The 26,845-nt window shown below is 38.5% G+C and overlaps 3 protein-coding genes across 7 annotated transcripts in view; all 3 read left to right on the forward strand.

The window, feature by feature from the left end:
• ubap2l (ubiquitin associated protein 2-like) overlaps positions 1 to 14,773 on the forward strand; it is a 30,989-nt gene extending 16,216 nt beyond the window's left edge. For 2 of the 5 annotated variants that reach the window (XM_007542496.2, XM_007542497.2), the window contains exons 15-29: positions 1,256 to 1,428; positions 1,748 to 1,868; positions 2,262 to 2,298; positions 2,782 to 2,968; positions 3,050 to 3,116; positions 3,332 to 3,659; positions 4,357 to 4,445; positions 4,535 to 4,588; positions 4,703 to 4,784; positions 5,991 to 6,208; positions 7,886 to 7,991; positions 10,508 to 10,633; positions 13,015 to 13,082; positions 13,180 to 13,374; positions 14,168 to 14,773. In XM_007542496.2, the coding sequence (XP_007542558.1) occupies positions 1,256 to 1,428; positions 1,748 to 1,868; positions 2,262 to 2,298; positions 2,782 to 2,968; positions 3,050 to 3,116; positions 3,332 to 3,659; positions 4,357 to 4,445; positions 4,535 to 4,588; positions 4,703 to 4,784; positions 5,991 to 6,208; positions 7,886 to 7,991; positions 10,508 to 10,633; positions 13,015 to 13,082; positions 13,180 to 13,374; positions 14,168 to 14,263 (1,947 nt within the window). In that variant the 3' untranslated portion in view covers positions 14,264 to 14,773. The remainder of the gene's footprint in view (positions 1 to 1,255; positions 1,429 to 1,747; positions 1,869 to 2,261; positions 2,299 to 2,781; positions 2,969 to 3,049; positions 3,117 to 3,331; positions 3,660 to 4,356; positions 4,446 to 4,534; positions 4,589 to 4,702; positions 4,785 to 5,990; positions 6,209 to 7,885; positions 7,992 to 10,507; positions 10,634 to 13,014; positions 13,083 to 13,179; positions 13,375 to 14,167) is intronic. The other 3 variants (XM_007542498.2, XM_007542499.2, XM_007542500.2) reach the window with 3 other exon arrangements.
• A 2,038-nt stretch (positions 14,774 to 16,811) lies between these two features.
• hax1 (HCLS1 associated protein X-1) lies at positions 16,812 to 20,484 on the forward strand. Its single transcript, XM_007542501.2, has 7 exons — positions 16,812 to 17,000; positions 17,992 to 18,242; positions 18,383 to 18,555; positions 18,631 to 18,694; positions 18,771 to 18,904; positions 20,026 to 20,146; positions 20,222 to 20,484. The coding sequence occupies exons 1-7, from the start codon at positions 16,936 to 16,938 to the stop codon at positions 20,293 to 20,295; spliced, it is 882 nt and encodes a 293-aa protein (XP_007542563.1). The 5' UTR covers positions 16,812 to 16,935; the 3' UTR covers positions 20,296 to 20,484.
• A 411-nt stretch (positions 20,485 to 20,895) lies between these two features.
• On the forward strand, positions 20,896 to 26,424 carry aqp10b (aquaporin 10b). Its single transcript, XM_007542503.2, has 6 exons — positions 20,896 to 21,399; positions 21,776 to 21,902; positions 22,711 to 22,848; positions 23,417 to 23,535; positions 24,163 to 24,380; positions 24,456 to 26,424. Exons 1-6 carry the CDS (start codon positions 21,094 to 21,096, stop codon positions 24,652 to 24,654), a joined length of 1,107 nt encoding a protein of 368 aa, XP_007542565.2. The 5' UTR covers positions 20,896 to 21,093; the 3' UTR covers positions 24,655 to 26,424.
• The last annotated feature ends 421 nt before the right edge of the window (positions 26,425 to 26,845 follow it).

Raw genomic sequence — 26,845 nt, forward strand, 5'->3', positions numbered from 1 at the left:
GTTTGAAAATTTACCTTGAAAATACTTAAAGTTCTTGAATTTTACTCTGTAAAAACTGTACGTTCCCTTGCAGTTCAATTTCATTTTTATAAAATATTGAATGTTCAAGACTCTTGATGTTTGGTTAGACTTGCAAATTCAGTTTCATCTCAGGCTGAATACAAAAGTTTGCAACAGATTTTTAGGTTTTTATCAGAAGTAAGCAAATACTTTTGAGTACAATATATTAAGGTTTGCAGTTGTAATTTGAAAAAGTTAGAGGAGTTGTAAACAACTTAGCAATAGAGTGTTATATATTTTTAAAACATGAGACACAAAAAAGTTTTTGATATTCATACAATTTAGGGAAATGTTTTAAAAACACAGCTGCTAATAATCACATTTAATTAAAATCTGCTAAATAAAATCTTTTTTTCAGTGCAGATTAAAGTAGAAATCCAAAAATGTGAAAAGAAATGTCAGTGTGTTGAGTTCATTCAATGATTTAACAAGATTTTGATGTGGATCAATAAAGGGCCAATACTTTGGCCCTATAAAAAAATGTGTCAAATAAATTTTTGGGGGGCTAAATCAAGATCATGAAAGCTCTTAAAGGGCTGGTTGTGCCAGAATAAATTGATAAAACCCATTCACAGACTGTTTAAAATATGAATGAATTCTTAAAATTAAATAATATCTAACATCTTCTCAGTCCCTCCGGGATTTTGCAATTGTCTTGATTGTATATTGCAATTAAAATAAAAGTGTTTGTGGTACTAATTTGGAAATATTTGCGATATTTACACTTATTTATGACAATAAATGCAACATTTTATTAGTCGCTGTATAGATCATGAACTATAATCTGACATCAGTTGAAGCTGAGGCAGCTGTTTAGTACAGTAAGAAAGTTCTTAACAATTTTTGAGGAAAATCTGCAATAAATTCTCAATTAGGTATTAATGCAAAAAAAAAAAAAATTGGAGATTTGTTGATTTTTGCATGAATTTCCACAATAATTCACAAGAATTTGAAGGGACTGGTTGATATAATTTGGAAAAACTGCATTAAAATGATTAAAAAATACTTAAGCACATGTAGTGTTTAGTCCAGAACTTAGAAAACCACATAAAAAATATGGCAAGTTTGACACATAAAATAGGCATTGATTTGATTTGCATTCTTTCTTCTCATTTATAAGTGTCATGTTGAGCATCGTTAAGCTCGTTTTATTCCAGTTCCTCCCTGATGTTCTTCTTCCTCTGCTCTCTCTCAGATTCCAGCGATGGCCGTCGAAATGCCCGGCTCCACAGACATTTCAGGGCTCAATCTTCAGTTCGGAGCGCTGCAGTTTGGATCAGAACCGGTTCTACAAGAGTACGAGTCCACCCCTGCCACCACGACGCCGGGCAGCCAGGTTCAGAACAGCCTCTACACGAGTCCCAGCAGGTCGGTAACCTCTGGAGCCCAACCCTGGAAAAGGTTTCCCGTCTCAACACATCGACAGGAAAACAAAATCTTAAGTTCTGCTTTTTATATTTGTGGTTTCTGATGCCACCTTGTGTAGATATAGGAATAAAAAACGTCTTAAAATGTGTTTTTTAGGACCGATTTGGAAAACGTCTGTTTTTTGAGTCTTTCTATTAAGGCATCACCAAATATATGTTTATTTTTCCTGCAAATGCTCTAGTCCAATTTTAATTTTAACATCAAACCAAAAAAGTAATGTCATCTTTTTGTTTGTGGATAATTTCACTCTGATTTGCAGCGAATCGACTCCCGCTCTGTCGAACGCCGGCCAGATGGAAATGTACGATCAGAGAGCGCCTCAAACGCGCCGCTATCCCCCCTCGGTCTCATCCTCTCCTCAAAAGGACCTGCAGCCCAAGGTGAAGCTGCTGCAGCTCTTAATTTTACCTTAAATTTTCAAGATTTTTATCCAGTTTGATGTCGTTCTCATTTTATTTATTTTTTATTTCCTTTGATTGTGTGCAACTTTTATTTTAAATTGGTACTGTTTTGTAAAAATGCTTACATTTTCATTTTTAGCATTGATGAGATTAGAATATTGTTTAAAAATATGCTTATTTCATTAACTAAATTCAGTGAAGCACAGATTAGCTACACACAGACTGATATTTTCAAACATTTCAGTTTGATGATTTTCTACTTGCAGCTCATAAAAACGTAACATTTTAGATTAGAATACTTTTTCGAATTTTCTTAATGCATAATTTCTGACCAAACCAATGATCTCATTTTCATAATTTTTATTTTTTCAGAATGGCTTCAGTTCAATACAAACTAGTCAGACTGAAGGTAAGTTTGTTTTTCTCTTATTCTGAAAAGTAGCAGCAGGATTTCTGATTGACTTCTAAAGCTCTTGAATGAGTCATTTATGTAAAATATCTTTAAGTCTTGTTTTCTATTCTACATCTTAAATATTTACATTTGTTGATTAGTAGCCTATTCTATTTACTTTTGTTGCAAAACTATAAAATATATAATATGAGGCAGTAAATAAACATTTCTTATACGTTTTTCGTGGAAATCAAGTCGAATATGTTCATTTGTTTAATTTTTTTTTCGATCAAATTAAAAATGTTTAGGTTTGGCTTCAAATCAGGAATTTCAGTACTTAACTCTGTTCACATAGGTCAGAGAAACATTAGTGGAAAGTTATATTTTTCTTAGATTCTAAATTTTCACTTCATGGCTATAAGACGAAACCCCGATCAGGTGAAATTATCTTCACAGTGTGAGCATCTTAAAGCAAATCCTTTCATTTCTGCCCCACTCCAGGCCCTGCGGTGTCAGTGAAGCCGGGTTCTGATTCAGTCACGCCTTCATCCGTCTCCAGCATGGTGGCTCTGGCAGACGGCGGCTCTGGCCCCGCCTCCTTGTTGACCACCAGCCAGTCGAACCTCGGCGCGCTCGGGCACAACGAAGATCTCCCACCAAGCTCCATTCCCCCTCCTCAGCACAACAAGTGAGCTGAAGTTCAAATGTGCATCCAGGCCGTTGTGAGAACCGACGGATTGTCTGAACCAGCCGGTTTTTATCTCCACAGCTCTCATCCATCGCAACAGAACAGTCTGGCTCCGTCTTCAGTGCGAACGTCAAACTCAAGCTTACTGGTGAGCTCTTTAAACGCTCGTCTCGGCTCGATTTTCTTGCAGTAAGAGCCATTAATTGTCGAAGTGCGTCTCTTGCTCCGTTTCGTGCTGCGGTTCAAAGTTGCTAACAGCTTTTTCAGTGCTTCCTGTGGCTGCAGATGAACGCATTAGATGCAGATTCGCGCTAATGGATGTGTAATCTCATCAGTCTCAAGTATATCCTCCTTCTCTCTCAGCAGCACCCCAACGTAGACGCCGACTTGAGCTTGCACTCGTCCTTCTCCTCCTCTGTCTCAGCCGTGCCGTCTTCATCGGTTCCCCCTTCCTCCTCCTCCATGGCTGCAGCGCAGGCGTCGCTCGGAGCCCCTCAGGGCTCCTCAGTGGGCCCTGCCACCGTCTCAACTCCCTCGGGCCAAGGACCCGTCAGCAGTCTGGCCATGGGCCTCAACGCTGCCTCCATGGGCGCGCCGACGGTGGCCCCCGCCTCCCTCTCGGTCTCTACAACGTCCTCGACCGTTCCCTCTTCGGCCACTTCTTCCACACGCAGCTCTGCAGCTTCCTCAGGTCAGGTGACAAGTCAGAAATACACACTGCATTTATCATCCGACTCTTTAAACCGATTATGCAAAATGCACATTTGCATTTGGGTCTCGACTGCTTCTAAAAACAACCCAAGTGGTAAAAAAGAAACATGATACCCAATAAGATCAGTTTTTCTTTGTGTCTGGAAAATGAGCCGTTTCAAAAACCTGCCGATTAAGTCACTGTGCCATTACCTAGCAACCCCAAGTGGAGCTCCAGCACATTTACATGCGCTGCACAATGGCTGCTGGAAAATAGTTTTGTTGTTGACTTGCCATTCAGGAACCACGTGCTGTTTTTTTTTCTTTTTGTTGGTTGTGCAGGAGGCTCCACTTCTGTCTTTCAGAGATGTATAGCTGTATAATTTTGCATCTGTTTGCAGCCATTTTCAGTAAAAGAATACTTTCATTGCCATTTTAGGCAGTTAAATGGTTTGTCATTTTAAAAAAGGAATTAAATTGTGTATTTGCATTCTCTCATTTCTAATGGGTGAAAAATCTTAAATGGTTGCATGAAAAATCTGCAGAATGTGCCATTTTTTAAAAACAAATCCTGACTTACTAATATGATCTTTAGTTGCAACCATACAGTGTAAACAATCAGGAAATTGTTTTTCTTTTAATAACGGTGTTAGTTTAGTTGTATTTATTCCCTTATTTAAATTGTTTTGTGTGTGCAGGGAAAGCGCCTCCAAACCTGCCACCTGGTGTGCCCCCTCTACTGCCCAACCCTTACATCATGGCTCCAGGACTACTGCATGCCTACCCGGTGAGTCTCAAAATAATTTTATCTGAACTTTTATGTTAGCTCTTCACATTCCTGCAACAGTTTTCTGACACTTTCTCACTTCATCTCAGCCTCAGGTGTATGGCTACGATGACCTACAAATGCTGCAAACAAGAATACCATTGGTGAGTTTCTCCTCCAGAGCAGCACTTAGCTGCTGAAAAATCAGCTCAATCCCACACACCGCCGTGCTGGTAGCTTATCTTTTGGGTTATTAACATTTCTTTTTTTTTTTCTAGGATTATTATAGCATTCCATTTGCCACTCCAACAACGGCGCTGACAGGCAGAGAGGGCAGTCTGACAAGCAACCCGTACTCTGGTGAGTCCACTTCGAAGAACCGAGTTGAGAAGTTATGATGCAAAATTCAAATTTTTGCATGTTTTTGTACTTTATTTGGGTTTATATTGCTTCTAAAAAAAACAACTTAAGTGCTAAAAACATCTTCCAGCCATTTTTTGGCAATAAGTTAATGTTTTTTTTTTTTTTTGGTGTCTAGAAAATGAGCTGTTTCAAAAACCTCCAGATTAAATGGGGACCTCAGCCAAGCCCTGAACCCAGCAGAACTTCAGCACGTTTACTCAGCTGGTTTTTCCCTCATTGTACAATGGCTGCTGGAAAGCACAAGTGTTTTGTTGTTGGTTTGCCATTCAGAAACCTCTTGTTTGATTCTTGTTCATTGTGCAGGAGGCTCCACTTCTAGCTTATCATATTCTGATGCTAAACCAACATTTTATTCTCATCGTGTTGCCTTTTTTTTTTTTCTTTTTTTTTTGCACTTCAATTCATATAACCTGCCTCCAAACTGTGTTTGTGGCTGCATCAGATTCAAAACTGTTGCACAAGTACTTTTATTTTGTAGCCATTAATAAAACCAGTAAATTCTTCACCATAAGAATAAAAGAAAAAGAAACAAAGCTGGTGGAAATGTTTTTATCTTCAGACAGATTAGGTTCCTGATTTGCTCTGCTGTGCCTGAGAAATGAGTCTGAAGTAGGCGTAGGCGATATGGACATGATATTTTATAACTATATTTTGTTGCACTATTGTGATAAAGATGAAGGTGACGATAAAAAGTATTTATCACTTATTTTTAAGTCTGCTTCTGTATGTCACAGCAGTTATATCCCCAGAAACACAAACACTGCTCTTGAAAAACGCTTCTGTTTATAATCTGCTTCTTTAAGACACCAGTCACATAGAGAAATGTGATTTATATCATTAAGCTGCACATAGTAACTGGTTTTAATCATATTTTGAAATTTATTGATGCTTTCATTGAACAAACAGTGGAGAAAATAGTAAAAAATAAAAATCCTGACAGTTTTAAACATCATTAGAATTGAATTATTGTCATAAGAAATTCATCATGATTAATGATAAACAGTTTGAACATCTGTAATGTTTTCTCAGTTTTATTTTTGGGATAATAATTTGCGAAAGGAGCTTTTTCTCCCCATGTTTTTCTGGTCCTGGATATTGATTGATTTCCACAGAGCTCATCTTTTCTTCTTGTCCCGTTTTCAGGCGACTTGTCGAAGTTCGGTCGAGGCGATGCATCGTCCCCGGCTCCGGCCACCACATTAGCTCAGACGCAACAGAATCAGACCCAGACGCACCACACCACGCAGCAGCCCTTCCTCAACCCGGGGCTGCCGCCCGGCTACAGCTACACAAGCCTCCCGTATTACACTGGCATGCCGGGCCTGCCCAACACCTTCCAGTACGGACCTGCTATGTTTCCGGTGAGAAACTTCACATCATCTCAGGGCTGCTGATCGACCTATCAGAGCGCAGAAATGAGAAACTGACTGACATTCATAACGAGGACAGCTGAGGACGTGATGCAGGAGAAAGTCCTAATATGATCGTTTTTGATCTTTTAGAATAAGACTGAAAGAAAACCTTCGGGATAAAACAAGATATTTTGGTTCCTTGTATTTAGAGAATGTTGTAAAACTTGTCAAATTCTGCAGAACTTTGACTTTGTTGTCCTTAAGCCACTTTGTAAAAACTTTGGCTGTAAGCTTGGAGTCATGAGCTCCATTTCCATTGGTCATAAAATTGGAATTAAGAAATTAAACTCATTTAATGGAAACGCATAAATTTAGGGAAAAAAAATAGTTTTTGCCCATGTGTGATAAATTTTATTTTATTTCTTGGGGACTGTATTGAAATTAGTCTATTTCACAAAATTGCAAGTGAAACACTTCTTTTGCATCACACTAGTCATAAATTCAACAGGATGTTGCTACTGGCGAAAATGACAAAGACGACAGGAAGTGGTAGGAAGATCATGGTTTTTTTCCACGTAAACAAAACTTATTCATGTGTGTATTTTTTTTTATTTTTATTTTTTCAAACGGCATTTCTTATTTTTAATTATGCTTTTTCAACGTCACCTTGACAAAGTTTTGCTCACATTTGTAATTGGAAACGCAGCTACAGTTTGTAAGACCAACCTGCACCCGAGCTTTTGCTTCCTCCTTCAACATTCCTACTTGTTGTTCTCTTTCCTCGTGTTAACTTCTACTTTACGAAGTGCACCAGTTCCTCCTGCAGCATGATGCTGCCAGCCCCGTTCTTAAAAGTGTTTCTGTTTTACCAGCATTAATTTACACAAACGGTTCACAGATCATGTTTCCAGAAATGAAGATCTGTGTACCTGTGTTGCAATCCTGCGTTTTTAGGTTTTTGATGTTGATGCTTTCTTCTGACTGGTTGTGTTAAAACATGCAAAATCCCTTGATTGGATTGAAATGTATTTGGATTAAATAATGTGACGGTATTGTCTATATATGGGCAGAAAATTAATTAATCCGATTACGATGTGCGTTTACATCCACTTTGGCAAAAAGTAATAAAGGTGCAATGTTATGTATTTAAATAAAGACATGATAACATGCAGGTTGAGCAGTTTTTCAGATTTTTTTGATGGATTAATTGCAGTCTTTTTTTTACCATTGGGTTGGAAATTCTTAGCTTTTTTTTTTTTTCAGAATTACCTGTTTGAGCTAAAACTGTTTCCAAACAAGGATTTTGACTTCAATTGCAAGAGCTCACAACATACAGACATTTGGTACAAATATATAAACTTTAAGGGATTTTTTTTTATAACATTTTCCACAAATGTTAACATGGATAACTGGATTCATCCAGTTGCAATTCTAAAAATAAAATAAAAGTTCTTTACGCATGAGAAAACATTTTCTATAGCAGATATGCATAATTTTTTTTTTCCTGAAGATTATGTAATATTTGCAGTCCTAAAGTTTTATTTAGCTGGACTAAGAGCAAAATGGTTCTTGCAAACATGAAAAGTTTGAATATTTATCCAAATAATTTCTAAATGAAGACTAGAATCGCAGCTCTGTCGGATTGTTTTTCGTATTTCATCCTAACTCGCTTCGGTTTTTGCTCAGGTGGCTCCCACCTCTTCGAAACAACACGGCGTGAATGTCGGCGTGAATGCATCCGCCACGCCCTTCCAGCAAGCGAGTGGCTACGGTTCCCATGGATACAGCACTGGTGAGGATCCCACTCTGTAAACCTCCATGACTGTTCTCACAGTCCGCTCTTCGATTTTTATCCCCCGTCGGTGTGGGATCCACATGTCATCCGAACTCGGCTGCATCTGCAAGTGTAAACATTGTGTGTGTGTGTGTGTGTGTGTGTGTGTGTGCGCAGAAGTTTTATTTCCTCATGTTTGTGAAGACGGTCGTCGTTGCTGGAGACGTTCCTTTTTTTTTTTTTAAGTTTTTCTAAATTTGAGCGACTCATGTTTATGCTCGAGGATTTTGCCAGAAATGTAAACCTCTGTTATGACATGAAGGTCTAATTTCCACCATGTTGGAAGTGGAAGTGAATGCACCAGCAGCAGATAGAGGGGTTAGGTTACTGGTTTCCTGCTGTTTCCATGGCTTGCTCTGCTCATTTTACAAGTTGGAGTCTTTCTTCGGGCTTTGCCATTGATCACATCTCTTGCACACAACTACAAGTGAAACTGCCATTTTTTTTTTCCCCATACTTCCTTTTTAGCTCTTTTGTTTCTCTCCAGCTTGTTTTCCTCGTGGTTTTCAGGAGTTACACGTTCATGTCCATTCTCCTCCCCAGCACTGAAGTGTTTTTGTAGTTTTATCTTCTTCCACACTGCATCCACCACATGCGCATCACCCATTTGTTCTAAGCTGCACCATCTGCTGCTTTCTGCCATTACCCCACTCACACCCACTCTCAACCCCCTTCCTACACACACCCTGCCTGCCCCTCACTTCCCTCACCTCCTTCCCCAAGACTTGAGTCAAACAGTATTTGCAAATGATGCTGGCGTTGATTTGGGCCGTTCAGACAGGCTCTCAGGTGCAAAAACACAAAATCTTACCAAGTATTTTTGTCTAGTTTTTAGTGAAAATATCTTAGTACACTTGAAATAAGTCAAAATTAACATACAAGTAACTTTTCAGCACAATATGGGAGCTTGTTTTTAAGATAAAAAAAAAAATCACTAGTTCCACTGGATGATTATTTTTTACTTATAACGAGACATTTTCCATAAATTAATCAAACTGATAATTTTTCATCAAAACAAAGTAATTATTTACTTAAAACAAGCTTATATTTCTTGCTAAGAAAGTTACTAATAACTTAGTTTTGTCTTACTGAAAATATCTTAGTAAGTTTGAAATAACGTTTATTTTATTAATTGATTAATTTGCTGATTACTTTGGCAGTTAATCGGATACAGATTTTTCTTTTGGCCACTTAAGAAGCATTTTTTATGCAGTATCAGAAACGCATTTAAAGGTGCAAATAAAGACATTAATTTCCTTTTTTTTTTTTTTTAAAGTAAGAAAATAAACATTTTACTGCCTAAATGCAATAGCATTCCAACCTGGTGAAGCTAAAGTTATACAACTTGAGTTTTGGCTAAAATATATTTACAGACCAAAGTGTTTTTAATCTTAAATGCAAAATGCACATACATTGTACAGCTGCACCGATTTATCGACCAGCTGATTTATCAATGCCGATTTTCTTAATTATGGGAGATCGACTGTTTTGTACATGTGAAGCTGAACTTATCCCCTGATCTGATCTACTATAGATCTAAAAATCACCTTTGCCATCAAGTCCAGGTCATGTCTGCACGTTTATAGTTAACAATATTCACCCCACTTTTGCCAATTCATCAATTTTCTTGCTATACTGAGCAAAATTTCAGGCAAAAAAAATTGGTATCGGCCAAAATCTGAATCAGCAGGTCAGGGTTTTTTAAAAGATTGTCCAGAAAACATCAATCAGTGCAGCCTTAATGCATCGAACAGGTTTGGATTAATTACTGCTCTGAATACAGCTCTGGAAAAACATAAAGAGACCTCTTTAAATGATCAGTTTCTCTATTTTACTTTTTATAGGTTTATGTTTGAGTAAAGTGAACATTGTTCTTTTATTCTATGAACTACTGACAACATGTCTCTGAAATTCCAAGCAAAAATTTTGTATTTATTAGCAGAAAATGAGAAATGGTCAAAATAACAAAAAGAAGCAGTGCTTTCAAATCTCAAATAATGCAAAGAAAACCAGAAATATTAATTTAGAAACAACAATACTAATGTTTTAACTCAGGAAGAGTTCAGAAATCATTATTTGGTGGAATAACCAGCAGGTTTTCACTGCAGTCGGGTCTTAAGTTTGTCCAGAACTGAATGTTGTTTTCAGCAAATGGCCTTTTTTGAATCCCTTTACTCCAGTTAACAGTTACTTGATTTCTAGATTACCTTCAGTAGTGAGTTAATTGTTTCGGCCTCATTTGCAGTAGAAACTAAAGTAAAAATACTTGGTAAGACTTTGTTTTTGGAGTTGGTCTCCAGACTCTTCAGAGCACCGTCTGCATTAAACCGTTTTGGCGAAGCCTGTCGTCTAGTTAACGATCCCAGTCCTGGAAGTTATTTGCAAATGCTGTGTGGCGCAGGTCCGCCCCGCCCCGCCCCCCTGCCTGGTGTGTCTAACGCTGTGGGCTGCGGCTGTGTGTCTGACTGTTGCAGGCTATGAGGATGTGGGCCAGGCTTCAGGGAGTGGGGATTTCTGTAAGGGCGGATACGGCACTGCCGTGGCCGCTGCCGCTTCTGCACAAAACAAGCCAGCCAGCTCTGTCACCGGGCCTGGAGTCGGTGAGTGACGCCATACGCCGAATTAAAGCAAAGAACAACAAAACAAAAACTGTTCCTTCAGTCTTCCTCCTCGTGTCACCAGCCATCCCTCTCCTCCCCTCGTCTGTTTTCTTTCGCTCTTGTTCATTTTTTGCCTCATTGCTGGAGAGCTTTGCCTGTCGGACAAACATCACACCACATTTGCCTTCAGTTGTGCCTCTTTTACCAGCTTATTTTACCTTTTATTTTTTCCCCCCCGTTTCCTGAATTCTGCACAGGGAAACTCATCATCAGCTCCGTCGTTGGAAGTTAAAATACGACGAGCTGAAACAGTCCCAGCTGATTATGAGTTTCTCTGGTCGGTGCCGTCCCCTTTTCCATTTCGCTTGCTCTTCATCCTCATCATCGCTGCTCAGAGGGCATCAGAACGACTCGATGCTTCCTGTTCCTGTCAATGGTGAAGAGTGACTTCATGTCCGAGCTTTTGAGCTCCTGCTGGTTGGATTTAAAACTCGGTGGTTCTTGGATTTGTTGGGCCGAGTCTGGTGGATTTGAATGTGAGGATGCTTCGTCTTTGCGGCCGTTTTGACCAATCGCGGCGTTTAAGGAGGGTTTTCTCATGGCTTTTTGTTTTTTTACTGAGCATCTACTGTGACCCATTGCATGCAGAAAGCCTGGTGTGATGGACCTGAACTTGAACTGCTAAGATTCATTGTTTAACTTTGTTTCAGTTTAATCCAGTTGTGTCCAAACTTTTTCCACTGCAGGCAAAGTTGAAAGTATTTATTTTTCTTTCCAACTTAAAAGATGTTAAAACAATGTTGATAAACTGAACATTATTGTATTCTGAGACATGCAGCATAATTCTGTACCAGTAAAACCCAGATGCAGTGAATCTGGATGTAAACAATGGCTGAAAATTATAATTATGAACTCAATAAAGAAGTCTTTGTCATTGAAGCACATCACAGTCCCACCACCTCTGTCTCTGACTTCACATCCAAGCAGCCTTCCCTGCTGACGTTTCAGTCAGTCCTCCTCCTCGTTGCTATGACGATGCTGTCGGCTCCAGCTGCCGAATAAACTTTAAAATCGATCCACAAACGGCTCAATCTGTTGCAACTTTTGTAATCGAGTGACGTAAACTTTAAAAATTTAAATTGAGCATTGAGACCTGTAAGTCTGTTTATTACTAAAATGTCACTGCATGTTTATAAACGTGCAATTGTTGCATTTTAAAACTCCCAACAATTGTCATGCAAAATCACGCTTAAGCCAAATTTTGCTGGGTGGTAAACTGCCCCACAAATGATTTTGATAAATGTTAATATTATTGTTTTGAAATCATTTTTAAGTGGTATATTGATAATGGATAATAATTCATCTTCTTCTTTTTCTTCTTCTTCTCAAAAACTAATAAACTTTAATTTTGCAACCAAAATTTGACACTGGAACTGGAAGATATTAAAAAAAAGAAAATTGACCACTAAAAACCAAAGCCTTAAATAAAATGGACTATTTGACCTCTCTCAACAAAATAGCCCTTTAATTCTAAATTGTCATGCAATAAATTGTATGACAATTGGACCAGCCTATGCCAAAATAAGTTTCTTTAAATCTGATTTTAAAGTATTTTTGCTTTACTACCAAAATATTTTTACAGTATTTATCATTTTCAAAGTGTTCATGTTTTCTAATAATGTCTTTCCTACTGCATGAAAGCTTCTTCATAATTATTTAAACTGAGTGCTTTTCAAATCTACTGCAGGTAAGATGGTGACTGCTGATAGCTACTCTGCTTAAGCTTTACACACAATAAATAACTATTCTTTTTTCAATAAAAATGTTTTTTTTTTTCTCCTCTTGAACTGGAATTTTCAAATAACGTTAAAGCCTTTAGTTGCTGTTTTTAGACACTTATTGATCTCCAGAGGTTGCATTCACAGGAACAACTAGGTTTTTTATTTTATTTTTATTCTTTATCTAACATGCGGAACTGAAGGCAGACACATTTTAACCTCAACGAGCTTCTGGCCTGAAGACGGTTCACTCCTTTTTGTGTTTTGACCCCGTTTAGTGTTGATGTGAGCGGTTTTCTAATGTCTAGTTGGAGCAAACATGGCTGCAAAAACATCACAGGATTTTTCACAACAACATAATCTCTTTACTTCTGTTCCTCCTTATTTTGTCTCTCAGAAAAGGCAAATCTGCTGAAATCATCTATGGACAAGAACATAGATGTAGATGCTGAGGATTTGTCACCATTTAATATAATTTTCATTTTAATCCCACTGCCTTCTTGTTGTTTAGATGTGTAAAGGACCATGTTGTCGTTTATTTTGATGGGAGACGATCTCACTCTGTTCTGGATAAAGTTTGTAATGTCTCTTTTTTTTCTGCAGGAGTTTCTGTGACATCAAGCAACACAGGAGTGCCGGATATTTCAGGATCTGTTTACACAAAGACACAGGTAGCTGCAGGTTATGACCAATATCTCTGCAGTCCAGCAGCAGTGCCTTGATTTTTTTAAATTTTTTTTCCTGATTTTTGGTTTCTTCTTCCTGCAGTCGTTTGAGAAGCAGGGTTTCCATGCCGGGACGCCAGCAGCTTCTTTCAGCCTCCCCTCGGCGCTGGGGACCGGCGGGCCCATCAACCCCCCGGCAGCCGCTGGCTACGCTCCGGCCCCCTTCATGCACATCCTGACCCCGCACCAACAGCCCCACTCTCAGATTCTGCACCACCACCTGCAGCAAGACGGCCAGGTTAGATACTCAGCATATTCAAGGACACGGCAGCACTAAAGACGACCAGGCAGAAAAACTACAAAATCAGATGTTTACGTACACAGTTTAAAAAATGGACCATTAGGATTTATACACTAATACTGTTCATACCGGGGCTTGAAATTCTTAAATTTAATTTTGGTGATTTAGAGGTTTGGAAAGTGCTGGATATTCAAACTGCACAGTTTGAATAAAGTGTAATCTAACATTTGATTAAAAGCCCAAATTTTTTAAAGCGTTATTTATAATTGAGTCCAGGTTTTTAAAGCTAATGAAAAGGCACAAACACATTTTTTGTATCTTATAAAAAATATCTTATATCTTGCCTCATACGTCATCCACAGTATTCAGACAACATTTTTGGTGGTTCTATATTTTTTCTGTTTATTGTATTCTGACGACCAGAACCAGAACCCATTGGGACTTGAACACAATGAGACTTGAGTTTTTTTCCCTGGGATTTCTGTTTTTCAATATCCTGCAATATCAGTCGACAGATTTTAAAATAAATTAACTAAAAAGATAAGTGCAATAACACTGCATTTTATTGAGATGCAAATAAAACTATTTTCAAGAATTTTCCTCTGAAATCTTTCTAAAAACGCACCAAAGTTGTTCTGGTTTTTCCCAGCTAAACGTGTTCAAAAGCATCCCAATCTGGCAACACTGCACCAGTTAAAAATCCCAATAAAATGAGAATAATTGAAAGTTGTTTGAATCCTCATTGCCCTTATTATCTGAACCCTGTTGACGATCAGTTATCTCTTGGCAGAGCGGCACCGGACAGCGCAGCCAAAACGCCTCCATTCAGCAGAAATCTCAGATAAACAAGTCGGCGTACAACAGCTACAACTGGGGTGGGAACTAACATCCGCCGACGGGACCTCCGCCTCCTCCTGAGGCGGGGTTACGGCTCATCACTCCTGCGAAACCGTGTCCACATGTGAAGCTCCCTCTTCCTCCTGCAGAGGTTTCCCTCCCTTCTCTTGGCTCAGCCGCTCCCTGCAGTCCCGACTGCAGCCAGAGGGAGGCGCTGTGCCAGGAGGGGCCTAAAAGTCGGAGCTGAAAATGGTTATAAAAATTAGGAGGTGAAACGTTGAGTGTTGGGAATTTGTATCATGATAATCCCCCCCTCATCCTGCTCTCCACCCCTTTTTGTTTGTTTCTTTAACTTACATGTAACATAGAACTGTTTTCTAAAAGAATGAGCTTTTCCTGTATTTTACTTTTATTTCCCACCTTTTTTCTTAGCTGAACGAAGTAAAATCTGAAGGCCGTTGGGAGGGGCAGGCAGGCTGGTTTTCTATTTATCACCCTCAACTCACCTCCTATTTAATCTTCCAACACAAAATATCTAAAAAAAAAATTAAAAAAAATTGCTGTTGAATGTTTTTTTTTCCCTCCTCCTTCTTGTTTTTTTTTTCTCTTAAGTTTGAAGAAACAATTCTCTTAATTGGTAGAGTTGTGAAGTTTATTTTTTACCAAATATAGATATATTATTATATATAAAGACATATAAGTGAGCTCACTGGCTTGGACTGTGAGGAAGGTGTGTTTGTCATGTGACTGCGTGCATGTTTGTACACACGGGGGCCCGTGTTTGTGTACTGTGCTTCGTTTTTTTGCCTAGCACAGGAGTTTTTCATTATCCAACGCTTGTACAGTTACCGTTCCCATGAGTTTAAAACGACGCTGCGTGAGGTCCATCTTCTTTTGAAAAATGTTGAATAATTTTTCCCAAGACTTGAACCCAAGCCGCTTTGTTTTTTTTTTTAAGTGTTTTATTTAGTTTTCCCAAGGCCCCCGCCCTCCACAGCCTCCTCTCTGCTTCACCACCTGCCCCCTCCCCGCTTCACCACCTGCCCCCTCCTGACGTTGTAAGGAACCCTGCACCATTGAGTACTGATGGACAGAGTTGTGCTATGGCTTTTCTTTTTGTCAGTGTTTTTTTTCTTCTTCTTCTTCTTTTTGTACTGTGCATTTTAAAACAAAAGATTTAAATGGATAAAATTGTCTTGTACATATATAAAGAAAAACACAAGTACTGTAGTCCTTGTTTGTCAATGGCTTTCTTTTTTGTTTTTCTCAAATTCTCGCGGACTTGTTAGCTTTTTTTTGTTCCATTTTTTTTATTTTGTAAAAATATATAAATATTAAGTAAATAAACAAAGACATTTTCATCATTTTGGATGTTAATGTCTTTTAATAAACAGATTTTTGTGGTGTGTGAATGTAACTTTTCTTCTAGCAGCTGAAGTTTTTTAAACTTTTATCCAAGTCGGTGTCAATAAATTAGAAAGTCATGGATCTTTCCCACTCTGGAGAAGTACAGAATTTAAGTACTTTTCATATCTAGCTAAATGGTCGAATATTTGTATTTTCAGACTTTATTGATTGGTCTAATTGACCAAAACTGATCAATCTGTTTCCTTCAGACCTACCTAAATGGACTGGAAACATTCAATTAGTCTTTAGAAAATATTATTTAATCTGGTCGTTTAATTTGTCTGTTTACGTTTTTCATCTTTGAAAGAATACATGTTATTGGCTGAGTCGGTCAGCCATGTTAACTTGCAGCTATGACCTGCGCGATCATGTGACCCTAGTGACGTCAGACCGCGTCTGTCAACCATGGAGAATTCATTATTTTTTTTTTTTATTTGACCAAATTCACATCTTGGTATGAAGAGATGACAAGATCTCCTAAAAACAAATTTCGATCTTAAGATTTTCCTCTTTTCTAAATTGATAAACTTATTTTGATGTGATAAGAAAATCGATCACTTCCAAAAGTCAAGATTGAAGGTGTTTTTAATGTTTATTTTCAATCCTGCTGAAAAGCAAGAGGTAAATATTAATTGGCTTTTGTATTAACAGCTACACTTGAAACTTTAAAACAAATATAGCTCAAACCAGAGACGCCAACAGTAGGAACAATTTTAAGATATCTGCATCTGTTTGAGAATAGTTTGGTCAAAAAAATCAGAATTATTTTATTTCCCATTTGATAAACGTCTTTTTTTGGAAGTGTTTTGCTGTGGGAAATACGGTCCTGGAAAATATTGTCTTAAAGGTGCGTTTTTCACAATGAAAATATTTAATGTTTCAATGTTAGCCAGAAAATCTTCAAATACTTTATAAATATGTTAGCCATTTTAATACCTTTCTTTTCAGGGAAATACGGGCGCCGTAAATTAATCTGAATGCATTTTTTTATCTACAAATTCCAACTCATTTATACCTAAAGAGTGTTTCACTGGAATAATTAGTGGCTCTGCCAGTATATATTTCAGTCACATTATTACTGCTGGAGTAATTATCCTGATTAGTAGGTTATTTGAACTCGTTTTAGTAAATTAGTGCGCGTGTTTTTACCGTCTTTACGGTAACGGTCTCTTTGCGACACATTGCGTCATGCGTGCGGAACATTCCAGAGCGCTTTACGTCTCTGTTGACATTTGTAGCATCGCTGACACCTCTTTTCGCTCGTAGTTCGCATTTCTAGTTATGATTTAACGACTTATCTTGAGCTGTGAGTAAATGAGTGTTTTTGATTTATTCCGCGGGTTCTTCGGGGTCCCGGGAGGACACTTCCGAGGAAGAAGGTCAGTTTGTCGTTTTGTTTTTTAAAACTAAATCAGAAGGTAGAAGTTAGCCGCTGTTAGGTAACGAGCCAGCTCCGTCTAGGACAAGATTAGTGGTTTTATTTCTGCCAGGAAAACAACAGGGGTCCATCATCTAACTGAGCTGCTGCTCATTTTAGCGTCAAGATCCATGATCTGTTGAGGTCACTCCTAATCAGTCGGTGCCAGGGGCGGTTCTAGGTTCTGACCTTTAGGGGTTAACAGTCCCCAGTGAGCAGCTGGCAGTGGCTTTTGATCAGAAAAGTGGTTAAAATATTTTAAATCAGAAACATAAGCCCCATCTGAGCCAGAATTTTTTTTAGTAATTGTCAATATTCTGCAGTACATTTCAATAAATCTGAATTTTTTCAGAAAATTTCTTGAATCAGTACAAAACAAAATAAATTTTGAATAGGTAAATTTTGTTTATTATATGCATTCATTAGTTCAGCCACTGAACTAATGACAGGCAGGGTGAGACACAAAAGCTCTTTACAGGCTCTTTACAGATTGCTATATGCCAAGATAATGCTGGAAAATTTAGTGGTAGGAAAAACTGATGCACAAGTGACTGCTGCCAGGAGAGACGAAATCCATTCAAAAGGAAAATCATGCAGATATCAACACTTCAGCAGTTTTTTCTGCTTTGCTTTCTATTAATAACAACAACCCCTCTGTAGGATAGTTGCAATGTAAAATGTAGAAACCATTAATAGAAACAAAACAAATGATGTAAATTGAGAAGGTCAAATCATAATAAACAAACATGCCTGTTTTGTGGACTTGTTGCTGTTGTAAAATATTGTAGTGGTATATTTGTAAGTGAACTTTAGGTTGATGTTTATTTATGGGTACTTAGTTCAAATTAAGAAGTGCTTGATCTCCACCCTAACGAATAGCATGAACTTGTTGCTCAGTAGCATAATAGAAGGACATAGCAGCTGCAGGAACATTAATCTCTTTGTTTTTCTAGGGACCCCTTCTTTGACGCAATGACTCATGATGATGACGACGAGGATGATGAGGAAGAAGGATTCTACTACGATGGATTCAGAAGGGACCAGCAGGACCCGTTGGACAGAGCCTGGAGGTTTGGCTTCAGCTTGGGTCCAGACGGGATGAGGTTCCAGGAGCCGGCCGTGTTCGGCCACGTCCTCAGGGAGATGGAGGAGATCTTCTCCCAGCTGGGCCGCTGGGAGGGACATCCGGAGTCGGGACACTTTGGTGCGGAAACGGAGGCAACATGTCCGTTATCTGGGCTCTGGGTTGTGATGTCTGGCTGGGAAACGTCTCCAGCAGACGGATTCCTGCTCTGCCTCAGAGCCTCCCAATGAAAAATGTATTTTCTTTGTTTTATGTTTCAGGTGTTCCCAGGATCCTGCCTCCGTCTCCACCTCAGGGCAGATCAGAGAGCAGTGGGAATCCTCTCAGAGACTTTATGCTCAAATCACCCGACGGCGACGTCCGCCGGCTGCACCCAGATCGCCGACCTTCGTTTGAGTCGCCGCCTTTTAATGGCTGGAGCCCTTTCTCTAAGGTGCATGACAGACTTCACTGCTTTTTCAGCTCACATTCAACAAGTCTCTGAGATTTTCTTATTGTCTCCAAACAGTTCAATGATTTCTGGGGCGAGGCACCGCAGAGAACTCCAGGTCCAGAGGCTAAAGAAGACAGAGGTAGGCAATGTCTTTGACTTGGATTGTATCGGGTTTTTTTTTTTGTTTGATTTTTTTTGTCAATTTTTCCGTCCAGATCTGGACTCTGCCGTGTCGTCAGGCGGCTTGGATCAGATTCTGACCCCTCCTGTCGGTCAGAACCCGAGCGAACCACAGAGCCGGTCTTTCTTCCAGTCCGTCGTCGTCACCAAGGTGGTGAAACCCGACGGGGTGAGCTCTTTCTAAACGTTCTTCCATCAAAATATAGATTTATTTTTTTAAAAAGTGTGCGTACTTATTCACATTTTCTATTAATATAGAAAATAATTTCAATATTAGTAGTGTATACACTTATATGCTTCTATAAGTGTATATAATTTACACTTATTTGTTTAGTTATTTAATTGTAATAATGTTCTTTTCTCACGATTCTAACATCATTTTAGAAATGAATCATTTAAATTGAGCATCGTCCAGATCAGAATATATACGGAAAAATGTTTCTATTTCCAGACTTTATTTATTTTTGCATTTTCAAAATCTTTTTTTCCTTCCAAAGTTTTTCACAACCTGCATCTTTAAAGCTCCACAAATTTGAAGAATTACATGAAATTCATTGCAAACTTTTATATTTATGCTTAAAAATCACCTAAATATCCCACTGTGCTAATTTGAGTTTGGAGAGAAGAATGGGATTTGGGATTATCTATGCTGCAAAAAAGTGTTTCTGCTCGCGGATTTTACGTAGTTTTGTTTTTTCCATGAGTCGTAAATGTTTTAGAACATCAAACACGTTTTAATATTAGACAAAGATTAAGGTAAGTACAAAAAGCAGCTTTCAAATTATGATTTCATTCATTAAAGGAAAAAAAATATCCAAACCCACCTGGCTCTTAAATTATCTGTTAAGTCATGAATTAACTGGGATTAAAGCTGTTTGATTTTAGAAAGCTGAACTCAATCCCACAGGCCTGATTATTACCTGACCTGCAGAAATAATAATTTAAATAAATCCTCTGACAGCTGAAAAACTTCAAAAAGCAACAAATCAGCTAATAAGAAATTTTCAAAAAATTAAAAATTAACTTGAAATTCAATTTTACAGATTCAATAAATAACAATAAACTTTTAATCGTTTTCATATGGAGTGAAATGAAACTAGATTGTTAAAATGAATTCTTATACTTATTTAAAAGTTGACTTTATGTTTTATGTTCAAGTCAAATTTTCTTTCCAACCGTTGTGTTAGAAAGAAAAATACTACATCAAGCAATAAAACATAGTTTTAAAAATGGAATAAAACCAGAGGATGGGTGTAAATATTCTCCTGCTTTCCTCTCGCTGCGTGTCAGACTGTGGAGGAGCGGCGAACGGTCAGAGACGGACACGGCAACCAGAAGACCACGGTGACCCGCTCAGGAGGTCCGGAGCGGCTGGATGGACCGGACCGCCAGACCGGACCGGTTCTCCCAGGTCAGCTGTGCTCCAGGCTGGGTTTACTGAACTAAATGAATAAATAAACAGCAGCTCTGTTTTTTGTTTCTCCAGGAGATTCGAATCGTTTCTCAGATCTGCGGGACGACGACTCGTTATTCTCTCGGTTCTTCGGAGGATTTAAATAAGAAATAAACTAAAGTATCGTCCTCTGTTTGGTTTCTAAAGGGAGAACGTGTGTTTGATACAAACAGGAAATTAAAACTAGTCGCATCAAGAACAAACAGTCCAGTTAAATGTTTTATTTTTGTAAAAAAGGCAGAGTGAGTGGAAGAAATGTGAAAAAGAATCAAATAAAGACGTAATATATTTACACGACTTTGATATTTGCGTTTTTATTTCACCAGCATTAAACTCTTCCTCTTTTTTTCATAAAGTGATGCAGTCTGGAATAAAAACATTTGAAATACAAAATCTTAAGGAAGAATTTAAACTTTAGTTTGTATTTTATTTAATTGTTTGATATTTAAACATCTGGAAGTTTGGAGACGAGTTTCCCAATAACGAGTGTTGAACTTTATTAAACTTTCAAATCTGGGAAAGTGGATCTTTAAATTAATTTTTTGTTTTTTAATTTTATAAGTTTGTCTACATCTGGAATTGCTTGGATAAATATTTTAGACAAATAAATAGGAGAGTTTCTTCTGTTCTGATTCTGTTCTTGCGGTTAAAAATGACCAAGCAAAATAAATGAATATTTTTAACTTAATGTATTTAGGTAGAATTACAGTGTTTCAGTTACTGCCCAACACCTTATAAAATGTCTTAACAGTAATATCAATACTTTTTTTCTTTTCATAAAAAAGGGGAAGAAATTGAATCAGTGTGGAAATAACCAATCAGAAAGGAGCTGAAATCAGCTCTTTTCTATCAGCTGTAGCTCAGATCCAGTAAATCCTTCCTCCTGCTTTGATTCTGCTCTCAGAATGTCACGTAGAATAATCTTCTCTCCTCTGCTGGGAAAAAAAACAAAAAAAAAACGCCTCAGCCTTGCAATAAAGTCTATGACGCAAGCCCTGAAGTCCAGCATCAGAGGGCAAACTGTGCTCAGTGAGGCAGAAGCAGCAGAGCTGTGCAGATCACACACACACCTGACCGCCGCAGCGTCTCAGAGAGCTCACCTGGGGTCAGAGGGCGTCTGCAGGATGGAGAGGCTGCTGAGGAGGTGCCGGATCAGAAACTCTCTGGTCAGGGAATGCCTGGCCGAATGCCTCGGAGTTTACATCCTGATTGTGAGTAAAATTCATGAATGAGAGACGCTAAACTGCTTCGTGTTGCAGAAAAGTTTAACTTTGCCCCTTCTTTTTTTTTTTTTTTTTTTTTAGAAACAAACAAAATGGAGACAGTTTGAGAGACGAGGTGTGTTAATGTTAATGTTGTTTTACCCCTAATTAGTCTCTCTCCTTCCAGAGCAATGAACATTTACAGCACAGACCATAAAGCAGGTTAATCAGAAGTGAAGTCTATAAAAACGAGTGCATGTGTCCGATCTTAATGTTTTTACCCACCAGCTTAAAATAGAAACTCGTTTCTACTCTCTGCTCAGCTCATTCATGGACATTTTTGACTCCTCCTGCAGTGCTCAGAAAAGTCTCTGTGTGTTTGCAGTTGTTTGGATGCGGCACCGTCGCACAGGTGACGACGTCTCAAGAAAAAAATGGCCAGTATCTTTCGATCAACCTTGGCTTTGCTTTGGGGGTGACGTTCGGGGTCTTTGTGTCCCGTGGAGTCTCAGGTAAGATACTTTGATTTCTTCTGCTTTATGTAAGGGCGTGGTTCCCAACCAGATGTTTATTGCAGAGATAACAGTTTGCTGGAATTTAATTTATCCGACTGGAAGATGCAGAGGAGGCCAGAGAACCCAAAAAATGTACTCAAGTCAGAGTAGCTCTACTTCAACATATTTTTACTCAAGTAAAAGTGAAAACTAGCCGTCCAAAGAATTACTCAAGGGTGAAAAAGTATTTGGTATAAAAGTTACTCAAGTAATGAGTAACAGATCAAAACATTACATCATCAGACAGAACAAAACATGAAGTTATGTGGAAATTTTGCTATTTTATAGGTCAAAATGAAACCAATTTATACAAATAACATAATTACTAAAAGAAGAAACATTTTTCCAAATCCATTTCTTTCACTGTAAAACTTTAACAAAAGCTGCAGGAGCCTGTAAAACATTTTTGTTCATCATTCAGTGAAGTTACTCCCAGTGAGTAGAGTATCCAGAAATACTACTCAAGTAAAAGTAGTGATACTTCATAAGAAAGATACTCAAGTAAAAGTAAAAAGTACTCTTAAAGTTTTTCCAAAAAGTTACTCAAGTAAATGTAACTGAGTAAAAGTAACTAGTTACTACTTAAAAATCAAAATACAATATGAATACTCAAGTTATCCTGCCTACAGGATTTGTATAACAAAGAATACACTTTAAAATACCATTTATTTTACCCTTGAAAAATTCTGACAAAATTAGCTGAAACCTGTTCAGTCTGACAGATGCAGAATGTGCTTTTGGTAAATCAGATTGTTTATTTTCAAAGGGGCTCACCTGAATCCTGCGGTTACGCTGAGTTTGTGCGTTTTGGGCAGACATCCATGGATGAAACTCCCTTTCTATACCTTCTTCCAAATATTTGGAGCCTTTCTGGGTGCAGCCACAGTTGGTCTGCAGTACTACGGTGAGTCCACATGCAAAACATTAAATCGCTGGCACCATGTACAGGCACTATTAGTCCTCCGTACTATTACGGACTTTATGAAAATAATTAATAAACTTTGAGTTATTATTAAAAACAGGTTCTGTTGCTCTGAGTTTCTACATTCATTCATGGAAATCTTTTAAAAATAAATTTTCATATCATTACAATGTGAATCTGGATTTTTTTCTTCTTTCCTCCCCGCCCCCAACAATTCACTTCTTTGGTTCCCATATGTGACGTCAGCGCGCCCAAGAATTACCAGTTTGTTTGACAAGTGTGTTTTACAGCTTCTAATTATTTGAAATTTGATTTCAGGTCAATTCACATTAGAGATGATTGAAATAAAAGCCAATTGTTGAAAATATTTTCTGCTGTCACTTGTAATTTCTTTAAAATAAAAAAAAGTGAGAAAAATGTTATTAAAATTGGAGATCGACTTTGGTATATAAAATATAACGTTGACATTTTTACGTCCAACCCTACTGTTGCCATAAAAACCTTTCAAATTTTAAGTCCATTTTATTGAGTTTGAATAAAATGTTTGCAGACGCCATCCTGAGTTACAGCGGGGGTCAGCTGACGGTGACGGGTCAGACGGCTACAGCAGGAATATTCAGCACTTACCCAGCTGAATACCTCAGTTTGGGGGGAGGCTTCTTGGACCAGGTCAGATATAGTTACTGTTTTATCTGGAAGACATGAGAAATTCATATTTAACTTCAGCAACACAGCCGTGAACTGTCAAAGCAATGACCTGTAACGTTCCCTTACTTAAGCTAAAATACAGGTTGGGCCTTAGGTTTCCATACATGGGAGAATGTAAAATGTATATTTCTTTTACATTTCAGACATCCAAGAAGATGCAAATAATGGCTGCCCTCCGCTTTTCTGTCGTCATATCCTCACCTTTGTACCACATTAGTAATTCTTGGTTAAGTTAACGTCATTTTTCACATAGCTAGGTTAAATTAGCATTATTAAAGTGATAACGACCGTATCGGGTGTTAATATTTCAAAAGAGAGGCTTTTCTTCTCTGGAAAAGCCGCCATGTTTGTTTTTGTATCAACGGCTCTGTTTATAACCAGCGGCGCCCACTGCTGGATGGCGGGCGAATTACAACATGGAAAGACGGTTTAAGGAGACGTTATTATTAGTTTATCGATCGGAACAAATTGTAATCTAATAAAAAAAATTAATCGACAAACATCCTTGAACCGACCTGTCTTGCAAAACCGACATTGGGCAAACGCATGAAAGCATTATTTAAGTTTAACCCACTGGATGTCTCGCAGGTGATAGGCACCGCTGCTCTGCTGCTGTGCATCCTGGCTGTAGGGGACCAGAGGAACACCTCCATTCCCGATTATCTTCAGCCCCTCCTGGCCGGAGCCACGGTCCTGGTTATCGGCGTTTCCATGGGATCAAACAGCGGATACGCCCTGAACCCGGCCAGAGATTTTGGACCTCGCTTCTTCACTTACATTGCTGGCTGGGGAGATGACGTTTTCAGGTTATTTTTTGTTGTTGTTGTCATTACGTCCTCCCAAATGTTATCCCTCATTCTTACCTAATGTTTATGTTATAGGGCTGGACGTGGTTGGTGGTGGGTCCCGTTAGTCGCTCCCTGCATCGGCGGTTTGGTAGGAACTCTGATCTATGAGATGCTGGTTGAAGTCCACCATGCATCCCTCTCTCCGGAGGATCAGCCTTCATGTCAAGAAACCACCGAGGCAAAGTCTCTGGAGCTGAAGGGAGTGGAACCAAGCGTTGGAAAGTCTGCATAGCTGTCAAATTGTCCTTTATCAAAGACTAAAGCTGACATACTTAAGGATCTGATTGAGGAAGTCTGTTATCAGACAAAACAAGCTATCAGCCTTAGAATTCCTTGGAAGAACCTTTACAGCTATTTAATGATGATCATAAATTTAATTTGCTATTTCTGAGTAACCCAAGAGTCTGTTCAGAAACAGTTTAGTTCTGAACTTTAATAAAATTCAAAAACTGAATCAGAACAAGGATATGAGATCTAGATGGGATCTGGGAACACAGACGGTGTCGATCTGAAGTAGTTCAGGAAGTTTGATGTTACTTTCCGATTCGAGCATTGAGATAACGGAGAAAGTGCGCCAAGAATCGAGCGTTGAGGAACTCCACATGATCTTTGTTCATTCAGATTTATTACTGAATGACGCAGCGTCGCTCTGGCCAGCCAAGAAAGATGTGAACTAATCAAGATATAATTCTTGTGACCCACAAAAAATTTGTTTTCAGTTTTCTGCCTTGGAACAAGAACTCTTTCAACTTAGATGTGAAGTAATTTCCAGATCTGATTTCCAAAGAAAATGCAGAACCGTATAATTAGCTTCTTAATTTCCATGTAACCGAAAATGTGTATTTGCTGAAAATATTCCTGTGCATAAAACCCACTTTAAATAAGGCCTCAGTTAAACTTTTGCACATTTTAGATATTTTCCACATTTATTTCCAAACAGCACAGAAGTGTATGGCATTTCAGCAAGCAGACCACAAGCATGGGAAATAAAATGACATGAAATTGCCACTATAGAGCTATATAAATATGATATGACATATAAAAAAGATACAAAGTCCACTCATAGACCTCCGTCATGTCACTGTGAGGGCTTGAACATAGAAAAGAAAAGTGGGTACAGCAAGCACTGATCCTGTAGTTACAAAAGAACCGCCTTAAATAGAAACCTTTTGTTTTCATACACGTTAAGACACACCTTCTCTCAACATGTAACTAACTCTGGGAGGGTTTTTAACTTTAGTCAGTTTGAGGAGGGGGAGTGGAACAGTACAAGTACAAATACTACACATATTCACATTATCATAGTAAGTTACTAAAACCAGAATGCTTGCTTAGTGTACTTGTATGTATTTACATGGCAAAAACTTGTACACCGATACTACTGACAGGAAGTCTGATCTTTCTTTTTCTAGCTTAAACGACCAACAACATCACAGATTATTCACACCAACCGGGTCGCAGACTTCCTGCAACCTCTTCATCTCATGACTCTAAGATACAAACAGCAGTGACGTATTTAGTATAAATAAATATCGCAACATAAAAAAAAAAAGTGTCAGTTTCTCCAGACGCTCCTCTTCATGCTTCGGATATCTCTCGTGCGCCTCGGGAGACGGCGGGCGTAAAAAAACGAGAGAGGAGTTTGAGGCGGGCCGCACGGCGTGCAGACGAAATGCGCGGATGCATTCGGTGAAGAGTGGAAGAAATGGGAGAACACGTAAAAACGGCTGATAAAAACAAAACCTGAGTGAAGTCGGCCTCCCACATTCGTCAAATTGAACGGAAACTTGGTTTGTGCAGCAAAAAATGTTTTCGCTTGTGCTGCTATTATTTCAGAGATATTAACTTGTTTCAAAGGTCATATCAGATACTCCACATTTAAATCTGATCAAGCAAATTAAGTGTCGATCAATTGTTTTTACTTAATGTGGGAGAGAGGAGGTCAGGTTGACCTTTGACCTCTGGGAACTACTTTTTTTTAATTTTGTTTTAAAAATTGTAATGAAAACTGCTGCACAACTGCAGCAAAATCTTATGCCATATTTTGTTTGATTTTGTAAATGTTGGGGGAGCTGGCTGACCTTTGACCTCTGGAAACAATATATTTGAAATGATGGCAGCACATACGTAAATTTTCGCTGCACGAACAGCAGTTGATCGGTACCAGATTAATTTTTTTATTTGCAACTATTGGGGTGGGGGCTGGTTGACCTTTTTGACTTCTGGCAACTTTTCGTTTTGAACCTTAAAAATTATAACGGCAAAAACAAAATGTGGGGGAATTAGGTGACCGTTTATAACATCTGGAAACGGTGGCACAAACAATATGTTTTGCTGCACAACCGTAGAGTTTAGCATCACATTTTGTTTGATTTTGTAAATGTTGGGGGAGATGATCGACCTTTGATATCCGGAAACTTTTT

This window comes from Poecilia formosa, unplaced genomic scaffold (assembly GCF_000485575.1).
Source record: "Poecilia formosa unplaced genomic scaffold, Poecilia_formosa-5.1.2 Scaffold701, whole genome shotgun sequence".
Taxonomy (NCBI): Eukaryota; Metazoa; Chordata; class Actinopteri; order Cyprinodontiformes; family Poeciliidae; genus Poecilia; species Poecilia formosa.